General features: G+C 33.5%; 1 protein-coding gene across 2 annotated transcripts in view; it reads right to left on the bottom strand.

Annotated features, from left to right (window-relative positions):
• Positions 1 to 12,067, bottom strand: part of PACRGL (parkin coregulated like) — a 28,888-nt gene that overhangs the window by 14,144 nt on the left and 2,677 nt on the right. For both annotated transcript variants that reach the window (XR_009958393.1, XM_062575393.1), the window contains exons 2-7: positions 11,386 to 11,539; positions 8,775 to 8,842; positions 7,661 to 7,751; positions 3,789 to 3,923; positions 2,037 to 2,144; positions 915 to 995 (exon numbers count right to left, since the gene is read on the bottom strand). Coding sequence is in view for 1 of the 2 variants with exons in the window: in XM_062575393.1 (XP_062431377.1) it covers positions 915 to 995; positions 2,037 to 2,144; positions 3,789 to 3,923; positions 7,661 to 7,751; positions 8,775 to 8,842; positions 11,386 to 11,526 (624 nt within the window). In the remaining variant the exon portion in view is untranslated. The remainder of the gene's footprint in view (positions 1 to 914; positions 996 to 2,036; positions 2,145 to 3,788; positions 3,924 to 7,660; positions 7,752 to 8,774; positions 8,843 to 11,385; positions 11,540 to 12,067) is intronic.

The following is a 12,067-nucleotide window of genomic DNA, read 5'->3' as shown; positions in this document are numbered from 1 at the left end:
ATAAATTGGATTATATAATAATATTGTGGACTACAATCACAATTTAGGGGTTTGTTTCCAGTTTTCTGCCTCAGATTCTTCTAGTATTTATAAAAGATACACAGGAAAACCCACTCATAAAACTGACAGGTTACAAGAAATTAGGAGACATAAGAATTAGATATCAGATAGTGATTCAGTGGCTTAGTTCTCTTAATTGGCCTAAATTCTCAGAACAAGATGAAAGCTAATTTGCCTCTTCTCTCCTTATTATACACAAATAAATAAATAATAATAATAATAATAAAATCATCCTTCTTTATCTGTCAGTATGTTTCAAAAATCTGTAATACTAGCATTGCTATTGCTCTTAAATAAATACGCACACACTCAAAAATGAAGAGGAACCCTCCTCCCCTGCTCCATGCCCCCAAACCTTAAGTACTCAGTTCTAAAGCCTTAAGAGTAGCTAAACTCAAAACATTTAAAAAATCATGTCTGAACAAAATAAAATTCAGCACAGCCTACTTAGGTACCTACTGATAAGGCACATCATAAACTCAGAAGCTGTTAGACCCAAATTTTGGTTTCTGCTCTTCAGAGAATCAAAAAATGGAGAATACAAATGAAAGATTAAAAAGAGGGAGACAATAAAAAGCTCACTGGTAGAATATGAATCATACAAAATAGATTTAATTTTATTTCTGTCATCACTGAATAGCTCAAATGGATGAAAACAACTATTTCATTATGGACATCACATCACCCCAAATTGCTACAGTACAGAACTGTGTTTTACACAATATGAATAGTCGTATGTAAAAATAAGCATTTTTCAGGATGTGGATATTAATCTAAAAACTGGACAGTGAAGTTTTCTTGGCAAAGTTGCATTCAGCTGTGCAGATTACACAATAATCATCTGGTCAACTCACCTTTCCACCATATTGCTCCAACTTTTGTAAAGCAACAGTTATTTTTTCTTTAAACTTCTTGTCCATTAATCTCCTTGAAAGCTATTTGAAGAGTAAAAAGAAAAAAAAAAAGATGCACAATATAGTACAATATATATATATATATATATATATATATATATATATATATACACACACAAAAATCCAATATACCTCTGTTTTATTATATTATTTCATCTTATGTTAGTAAAAAGAGAGGAAAAACAACATTACAGTAACTGATGCCAAAGTAAAGGAAATAATTCATGGCAAAAAAGTAAAATGTTCATTGATGAGAAACTTAAATCCAAAGAAAGCTCCCGATTCTTACAAACAGCAGCCATATAAATACTTACTTGAAGATTTTTGATTTTACCAAACAAATTTTAAAGATACATTAACCTTAAAGTGAAGCCATTCTGGGAATGCTGTCCATATTAAAAATTTGCACATTTTTCATGTGCATTGGAAGAATTTCCTAGAGTGGAAATACTCTAAAATAACTCTTGCATATCCTCTCTTCTGCACTAGGTGTCTCAAACATCCTTTTATTTTGCAGTAAAAGTGCACTTTGGAAGCAGGCTAAACTAAATTGTGAAAAGCCAGTCTGACAATGGAAGAATGTCCACAGAAGGCTCAGTATAAAAATATTTTCAATAGCCCTACTCTAAGCTTATTTAACAAAAAATTCCTTGTGAAGAATTTGGAAGAAGTGGGAATAATTGCTTATATTAATTTATTGCAACTTTCACAAAGTCTTGGAATTATATACAGTTTAAATTTTCATGTTAGGGTAAACCTAAGCATTCATTCAAAATTAGCATCTGTTTCACCTCAGGCTCAAAGCAGGATCTTTTTCAAATAGCAGAGATAGCACTTCCGTTATTCTCCAATTTATCTTAACAACAGCTTTTGGAGCTTCTCAGAACTTTATAAATCATTATATTATTAAAGAATGATGGACTTGCACACAAGAATATATGAAGTAACGCTTTTCATGACACTGCTGAATCTTCCACCATATTTGCAGATATTTCAGTAAATATCTCAACAAAAGTAATATAAAAATACACATGATCTGTTATCACAGCATTAAAAACCTACATTTGTGAGTAGAAGCTTAAGGTGATCATTAAGAGAACAGCCAACAACAGCACTCAGCTGAACTAAAGCATCCAGTCCTCTTTCGAATACTTCATCATCTGAATGAGCCTTCAAAGGGAAAAAAATAAAATTAATAAATTTCTATTCAAGAGTAATCTTCAGACAAATGCACAACTTTTTTAAAACTGTACTCTCTATATTATAGTTTGTTACAATACTTTTAATTTTTCAAAGTACTGTATAATTTCTAATTATAAAGTTACAAGAGGTTTAGAAATACAACTACAACTGAATATTAGTATGTAGATGTAACATTTAAATGTAGAAGTACATTTTTCAAAAAGTAGAAAACAAAAGCATCCACAAAATGCCATCAGTGAAACTCCTGTATTTATTATGAGATGAGGAAACTAGTAATTTAGACTTGATGGAATAACAAATTCAGCAGGCAACAGAAACCCTTTACTACCTCAAATATTATAATTCAGAACGTATCCTGCATACTGTGCTCCACGGTATAATAGAAAAAACCTTTAAAATGTTGATATGTTAAAACTAGGAGACCACATTTTAGTTGCAACTTCAATAAATTTAGAATAACTCATAAGTAATGCATAACAATTACTGTCTTTGCTGGAGAAACACAGGAACCAATGACTTTCTGGATCACTGAATTCAGGTCCCTGCCAACTACAGCTTTGTCACTTGGCACCAATTATCAATCTCCATCTACTTCTGTGGTGCTTTGTTATGCCTACTGCTCCCAAGGGAAGGTTCTACTATATCTGACTTCTCTAATGGTTTTGTTACATTAAGCTTCCTTTAGCAGAAAAATTGATTCATTACCATTTAGTTCCTTCTTGTTCTAATATAGACCTTTGTTTAGATAGTTGTTTTTCCACTTTGGTATTTGAGCCCTAAACTACTATTATTTTTTATTAATAGAAGACATTAATTGGATGTGCAGTAGACAGTTCAACAAGACATCAAAATAATGCAACAAGTAAGCTATCAGATGAAAAATACTAACAACTGGATGTGTAAGATGAGAATAATTCCTGAATTTTATCTTCAACACTGAACCAAAGACACTGATAACAAACAACACTGGTCATCTACTACATTTCTGATTTATGATGTCAAGAAATTTTTGAAGTTTCATCCATTCCTTTAAAACTAGAACCGAAGCACAGCTAGATTAAAGAAAGTGGCCAAACCAGAAAAAGGGCTCTGAAAATAATAATGAAAAAGTTCAAAAGAAACTACCTCTGATGCCAATATTTCTACCTCATTTTATTTTTTGAATTGAGAACAAAAATTACAAGTGTTCTAAAAATGAAGTATACGATCTAATCATTTTAGCTGTATTATTCCTTTTTCTCACTGGCATATTCTGTTTCATCTTTGCAGCAATTTTGGATCTTTGCATGCAACAGATGAGTATTTATTCTGGCATCTTCATTTTACTTTACATCATTCTTTTTTATGTTTTATTACATGGATACATATAAAAACACCACCAATGCTTACATTTATTTCTGCCTGTATCCTCCAGTCAGATTCTTAATATTTCTAAAAAAAATATTTATAATTGAAGACTGTATTTACAATTAAAGACACACTTGTCTAACAGAAACAAGGCATCTCCCCATCCCACCCTACAGATTTATCACATTAATATTTTCACTGTAGTCTTCATTGGCACAAGAAGAAACAAATTATGAAAATTTCTCCATGAAAAGTAAGACATACCAATGAAGCCTTTAACACTGGAACTAGACGAGGCAACAAGGGAACTGCTTTTTCAGCAGCATCTTCAACCATAAGTAACTCTTTAAAACCTTCCTTTGAAACAAATGTGTAGGGATGTTTTGTCTCTCTTAGGCCCTGTTAAAAAGTAAAATGTGTTTGCTTAATAGCTGATCTTCTTTTTAAACAAAACAGCATCAAAAAAGCTCCCACTATAAGCAAGCTAATGCTTAGATTTTATTATATAAATTCAAAACATTAAATACAGTTACTCCACCATGTGGATCCATTCAGTACAACCCTGCTCACTGAATATTCTTATTCATTTTTATTTTGGAATATTCAATATTAAGCCTCACATTGAATATTGTCAATTCAATCAATTACTTCAACTGATAATCAAGTTCTTCATTATCTTTAATCCACCTACCCAAACTCATTTTTCAACAAGCCCATGAAAAAGAACAGGTTGTATTTGTAGTACTTCCTTAGTCTTAGGAGAGGAAAAAATGGAAAGTGAATTAGTGGGAGAGAAAGGGGAAGAGAAACTAGCAAAATCTTGTAAACAATACAAATACACACTCCTAGTAAAGACCTGAGTAGCAGAACTCAAAGATTCACAAGCCATATCTTTCTTCTTTCATTAATAGGAGCGCTCAGCTACTCAGATACTGATAGTTTTGTTAAATAAAAAAAAAAAAAAAAAGAAAAACTTCTATTCTACAGTATGCACTGTGTTCCACCTTTCATACTAGAGTCAACATTTATTTAGAGTCCTGAAGTGTATTTGGTGATAAATGTGATGGATGATGCTAAGAAAACAGAAGCCTGGACATGTGTATTATTCATTTTCTTTTGATTACATGGTTTTATTTCCACTGAATTAGTTCAATCTATGGAGCAGAGCACTCTTACTTCAGTAGGTGGGCTTTATGTAAAAAAATAGTTATTTATAAAAGAACCTCCTAGTCCACAAATGGATCAAAGTATTTCATTCAAAATCTGGAACTCTGCTATTCTTATATCTAGCCAGTATGTCGAAAGTTCCATAGCTCTACCTAGTCAGAATATTCTGGGAGAGCTAAAGAATTACACAAGCCAAGGTTACGAGCCACCTTCAATCATGCAAGATCTCCATAAATGTTTTTACATATTTCCCTGCTGGGTGAGTCAGAGTTAGTTAGCTTAGCCTGGTATAAAATGTAATTTGAGCTATTTATACTGTACAGATGTAAAGTTTTATTTCTCAAAACATATCAAAGGCAATTTTCACCACAGTAGCTGTCTGGACCCACTCACTTCAGCACATAGGTAAGTAAAATTATTTATCTGTATTTCATGGAGAAAAACTCCACAAAAATGTTACCAATCTATATCAAGATTAGTTGAAAAACAGTATTCCGGTAGCTAAAGTTGATGGATAACCTTCAGAAGAAATCTTTATTTTTACTCTAATAAGAGTGAGACACACTGGTCATGGTAACATTTTAGAACTACATTTCTCTTCCTCATTTTAACTGCTGATTTGTAGCTTAACAAGGAACAGGAAGAGAGTACCACAGATGCTGCTCCTGATACATAATTGTCAGTAAGCCACTATACTAAATACCAAATAATTCCTTAGCTGAACTTTCCTTTTGAACTTAAAAGTTTGATTGACTTAGCGATTATAATATATATACTACAAGTACCACCCATATAAGTTTACAATTGCAAACTCACCCACTGCAGTGTTTGGTCTGTGCCAAGAACAAGCAATAATGGACACATCACATCTAAATAACTGTATCACATCTAATTAATTGTATGTACTAAATACATTTGCCAATTCATAGCGATCAAGTCAATGAATGGAAACTTCACGTTTAAACTTGCACTACAGGTCAGAGAGGAGAAAGTGTTTACTCTTCAATGAGTTAAAAAGTTCAGAACAGAGTATGACACCTGCAGTGGCCAAAGAAGAGAGAAGAGGAGCTAAAACTCCTTCCTTGCTTGAATGAATGAATATTAAATATATGTGGGGCAGGGAGAAAAGACAGTGATTTGTATTTAAGTGGGACTCTTAAAGGACACAAAGTTAGGGTGGCTACAATTAATAGCACCTATTATTAGAATGCTATTCTCTTGTTAGTGTAACCTAAAGAGGTGAAGCATTCAGGATAGAGATAATCCCACTGCTTGGGCCAGAAAAGCAGCTACATCAAGCTGTTTGAATATGCAGAGGAAGATATTTTAGATATGATTCAAGCACAAGCAGATAAGAAGTCTTAATTTCCATTTCTCCAGAGATGTCTTTTACTAGAGTCACAATAGTGCTAACTATTTTCAACATTTTAAGACATAGCCCAAAACAATGTAAGATAAATAAAAGTTATCTATGATTGCATGGAAAGAGGCTAACACCACAGCATTTCTTCTCTTCATCATTTTTAAAATGGTGGCTCTGAAATGTGTATTAGTACCTACCTCCTCAGCACATTACTCAAACCTCAAAAGTAACAGGAAATATCTCTACAGAAGCCACACATATCTACTCCAGAGCTGGCATTTTGGTATCAAAAGAGGAAGAACCATCTTCCATTGACTAACAATAATAAGAAAAAAAACTCTGGAACATAGCAAAGCAAAAAGGAACATATGTGAATTGCAGTGGTCAGAAGGACACAACTACTTTTTGTTCTTTACATTCTGAGTAGGAAGGATAATTTTATGCATAAGTTTTTGGATTATCCAAGTTTTTGGATTCTGGCCTGTATCTCTTTCGGACCAAGCTTCTTCCTCCTTTGCACTTAATATTAAATAAACAGTGAACTATTCATCTGCAGTGGAAAAAAAAAAACACAGAGAGTCATCAGGTGCCACTGACAAACCTGTTCCTTGACCAGAAAATAGATAAGAGAAAAATCTAACACAGCTACATTGATTTTGAATTATTCTGTACAGCACTGCAGTAGATTTCAATTGATGCTAGCTTGGAAACGGGCACTTCATTTCACAGTGGGAATATGATCAGGACTTCAAGAGTAGCAGAAAAAGTCCAGGATAGTTCACAGTCCTTATGATGCGTACAGATCATTGCAAGGGCATATAAAAGCTAACAAGAGTTTTTAATTAAATTTGGACAGTGGAATTCAACTGAACTGACTACTGAACTGTAGACTTCAATACTTTCAATAAGTATCAGACAGAGGATCAATATTTCTTATCTGAGCCATCTGAACATACATAGGCTTTGCCAGTCCCCGACAAATTCAGTCAATTAACATACCCCTATGCAGAACTGGTGACTACATAATCAGCACCTTTTATCCACAAAAGGCTATCCACAATCACAAGAGGTGAATTTTTTTTGGATTCTACACTGTAAGATATGTGAAAGGCTATGTGTTGTAAATAGAAATGGAAGCATAAACAAATTCTTTGAGGATGTTTAACAAAGCTGATTTCCTACTTTTTCCTATTCTACTAAGGTTGCCCTTATTACACCACAGGGCTCCTACAGCTCAGGTAAAATGCTTTGTTAGAAAAATTTGTGTTTGCTTCTAACTGCTTATATATTATCTAATTTAGGTAAGCTTAGAAATTGGATCGCCAGAAAAACTTGCACTTTATTGCCCCTACAATTATTTTAGCAGTATCCTGAAGAAGCAGATTGACACTGCTTAGCTTTTGGGAACACAGCTCAAAGACATTCTTTTCTCTAAAGGAGGATACAGGAGACTAAACCACCAACCATAGCAGTGCAACTGTAGTAGCAATTAAACAGCACTGTAATTGACGTACAAAATGTACCTAATTGAATATGTCCAAATAACTTTTTAGCACTATAAAGAAAAAATACTGTATGTTTAATTTTAAAAGAAAAGTGAATTTACCTCTGCCAAAGTTATAAGAAGAGGATCGAAAGGAACAGTTTCAGGAAGGCACTCCCATTGTAGTCTGTGCTTTACTGCGCCATGCATTAGCCTATTACATAGAATTAGGTTTTAACAGATTAAAATATAATATATAATTTATTACTAATACTATTCACATTGAAATATCTCCAGTTGGTTTGCAAGATTGCTATAATGTTATATACACAAGTTCAATACATGTTGCTTTTCTTATTGAAACGTTTAATGGCATATAAGAGTAGAACTATTACAGTTCCCAAGCATGGCAGTTTAAGTTCTACTCCCAAGCACACAGAAATTAGGAAATAGAAGTTACAAAAAATTATAGCATGCATCTCATACTGACACAGAAGATGCTCCCTGTGCAAAGTTACTTAGGCTGATAGAAGTCAATAAACCCTTATCTCAAACAATAACTGGTAAGGGAAATCAGTTGAAACCAAAAGAAAAAAAATCATATTGGAATTCATCATTCATTACTAAGATACAGAAAAGGACTAAATATTAGTAATTATTACACATTCATATATGTGTATTAGTATTACTTTAAAAAGTATTAAGTAGTTCTGCATCCACTTGATAGAGCACTAGAGAAAAGTGCCTACTATACATAATAGACAAAAATAATGAAAAATCCACAGATTACTACTTATAAGAGTTTTATTAATATTTGATATTGCTGACAATTATATGTTTACTTGCTAAAATTGCACTAATTCTATTATTTTTGCCAGTAGGGGGAAGAAAACACTATTACATAAAGAAATCAACTTTTGTCACTGAAAAGGTTTAGCAAACTAAATCTGCAAATACCTCGCTCCTCTTGAAAACATGCAGCTTCAGTATCAATATGGCAAAACAAAACAAACAAACAAACAAAAAAGACCAAAAGAAGCCGAATTCAAACACATGGGAAACTGCTTTCTTCTTTGAAGGGAATTAAAATATAGAAATGCTTTCAGAAATGAATGTAATCAAAAAGACTATCTATAAAAATCAAGCAGTTTTGAACAGACTTATTTCAATTTACTTAATTCTACCTAAGCATAATAAGCTAAGTAAAACAAAAAATAAAGAAAAAAACCCACATTACCTGCATGGAACACCACCTTTAGCATAAATAGCAGCAAACGCGGAAGGTGCTCTAGAACAATCACCAAACTGTGAGAACAAAAGGAGGTGAAGAGATCTATCATTCATAATGGTAATATTTGATAACTATTTTGAATATATGTGAAAATTGCAGTTTAGTAAAAATGCAACTTATTCGTATGATTAAAAAAGAAATAACTGTATATGCGGGATAGAAAAAAAATACATTTGACACCTTTATCAGAGAATGATAAACTGTCTTCCAAAGCTGTCTGAATAGAAAGATTTAAAAATTAACAAATAATAAATAATCAGTGCTCTCCTGATGGAATGCTCCTCTTATTTTTCCATTTTTCATGCAAATGCTAAAACTGCATCCACTTCACAGAACACTAGAGAAAGTGAAAGAGAACTAAAGTTCTCACCTTAACAGATTAAGAATCTCTTACTCTTTTGATATTCTTGCTGCTGCTATATAGGTAACGTGCAGAAGTCAGATTTACTCCATTCCAGCCTGATCTGAGTATAGATAAAAATACAAAGTGACAAGATATTGCGGAAACTGCAGATATTGGGAAGATGGTGTGAGGGCACTGAAAATTAATGGGGAAGCTGATACTGGTTGAGGATCTAGGGAAAACTCACTGGAAAAGGAGACAAGAAGCCTCATGTGAGAGAATGTCTACAAAAAATTATTTTGCATCATATGCACAGGAACTACGACAGTTTTTATTAGCATGATCATTCAATACTATTTTCCAGATTAAAGACTTTATGATAAAGTACATACACAAGGGAATACCATGAAATCTGAATTCCTATCTTTTGAGTGTCTGAACTTATATTAACATTGTTAAAATTTTGCATGCATGATTTGACTTTGTCTTGGCTTAACTGAGTCACCTGTGCTTACAAAAAGGTTTTCTGGAAAAAAAAATCCCCACATATAGGTAGAAAGTATTCAGTCTGTTTATGGCAAATTAGTACCTCTTCTAAATACCTTGTACTCTAAACATTTTCCAAAAAGCCTGTGATATTTCTAATTGTTTGGCTGACAGTGCCCAGTAGTAAGCTATAGATCACCCATTCAAGGCTAGTTCTCTACGCACAGGACTTCTCTGAAATTAAAAACTCCTTTCATTAGTCTTCTCCTGAGATCTCAAATATTTTCCAAATGATTACATGCTCACAATTTTGGGGAGTTAAGGTGAGTCTTTCCTTGTCTTCAAGGGACTTTCCCTGAATGGTTAACTTCTTTCTTAGGAGGGCCATCCACATCAAACGGGCCATTTCCTTTAAGATGTAAGCCTTCTGCAGGAACTTACAAAATCCTGATAAATATAATGTCTAATTCTTGTGGCATTCTTTTCCAAAAACTTGTACTTAGAAGCAAGGCATGAACTGCCTTTTCCTCTTGGTTGAGGGACTCAGTAAGAGACTTCTGATACTCACATAATTCTCACTGTCCATCAGTTCATTAGATTTTGAGGTCTAGATGATCTCAAAGACACTACCTGAGCTCTACTTCCATTGCGTAACATGCAACAGGTTATCAAAGCCATAACTGAGACTAGTTACCCCATCAGGCCAAGCACTGAAGTTTATAATATATAGACAACAATCCTTTTTAATCTCTTAGTCTTAGATGATTTTGGTGAGTAAAAGTACACAGAAAATAAAGAACAGCCATCCAAGCCATGGCTGTATCAAGAGCTCTTTTTAAAATAAAATAATAAGCATGTTATAAACCAGACAACTATGCTTCCATATCTAATATCTTCCATATTAGAGAATTGGACCAGCACCCAGAGAAAGCATCTTCTGCATGTATTTTCTAAAGGACATTGCTTCCTACAAGAGAACTCTAACAAAGGAAAAGGATGCATTATGAAAAAACAACACTTCTGCACACCTTTTTACTTTCTATCACATACTTGATCAAGATGCATTTCTGGCATTAATAATATTGGCCAAAATAAGACACTTAACATTTTGAGGTTAACTGTCAATGCAAGTAATTTTTGTAAAGAAATAAAAAATTTAATTTAAATTTTCAGGACATGAAAAAACAACATTAGTTGTCAATAGCTGTGATTAAAAAAAAAAAAAAAAAAGTCTATCAGTCATCTGCTAACTGTAGTAGATGCACCAAAAAATAAAGAAAATACTGTTTCTGCAAGTTGAGGCTATTACAGCCCCCCCCACAACACTTCAATACAGAAGTTCCACCTACGCATGACACTTACGTTGAAAGAACTGCAAAGTTAATCAGGAAAGCATATTTGACATATGTTGCATTAAATACTTGATTTACTGAACACAGTAATTGTAGTAAATCTAACATGTTGGCCTACTCTTCAAAAAAATATATACTTTTTTACTTACAGAGCTCCCTTAGAACTTCAGTGTTTGTTTAGAGCTAAAAAGTACATGAGGAATTTGCCTAAGAATAGCATGCTAGGTCAGACTATAGATCTGTCTAATAAATATCCTATCTCAACAGTTTTCAAGGAAAAGCATAAGAATAGAGATGCACAGAGCACATTTCCCCAAAACACCTTTTTTTTTTTTTTTTAAAAAACTATCAAAAAAATCCCACAATCTATACATACCGGATCAATAGTTTTGGGATTCAGTTTGTCACTAGGCTTTGGCTGTGGCTTAATTGCAGGTTCTGGAGAACAAGCCAAAGGAGAAGATGTCTTCCTTTTCTGTATTGCAGCCTTTGGTTTTATTCGGATGCTTGACGACATTCTTGTAACATTACTTTCCAGAAGAGAAAAGATGAAAAACATAAATTAATTCTCTTTCTTACATGATACTACATTAAGGGTTAGAATCCCCAAGTCCAAAGAGTCACATGAACAAACAATGAAGAAACTCTGAATAAATGTATTCCAAAAGAAGTGTTTATCCTTTTATATCCTAAACAGAGTACAGCACAATTTTGACAAAGGAGCCAGTCACTCCATCTTTCAGATGCACGTCACTATATCTTCTAGTCCCATGCTAATTTCCTTTATTTCTTTGCTGTGAGATTCCTGGAACAAAAGTGAAATTGGCTACAGTTTGCCTTTAGGGTAGCCTACAGGAAGGAGAGAGGCACCAGTGCTTAGCCCAGCAGAGCAGCCCAGAGACGAGGGAAGGGGAAACTTCTTGGCTTTGTTTGGTACAGTTAAAGCAGAAGACACTGGTCAGGATGAATACATCGAATGCGTACAAGAGTAAGCAGGGGGACAAAAACCAAAGCAGTATCAGTAAGAAAACAGAAATGTAAAGGAGCAAAGAAATAAC

The sequence above is a fragment of the Rhea pennata genome, chromosome 4 (genome assembly GCF_028389875.1).
Source record: "Rhea pennata isolate bPtePen1 chromosome 4, bPtePen1.pri, whole genome shotgun sequence".
NCBI classification, from domain to species: domain Eukaryota; kingdom Metazoa; phylum Chordata; class Aves; order Rheiformes; family Rheidae; genus Rhea; species Rhea pennata.
Note: the sequence above shows the minus strand (reverse complement) of the source record. Positions and strands in the feature narration are given on the sequence as shown.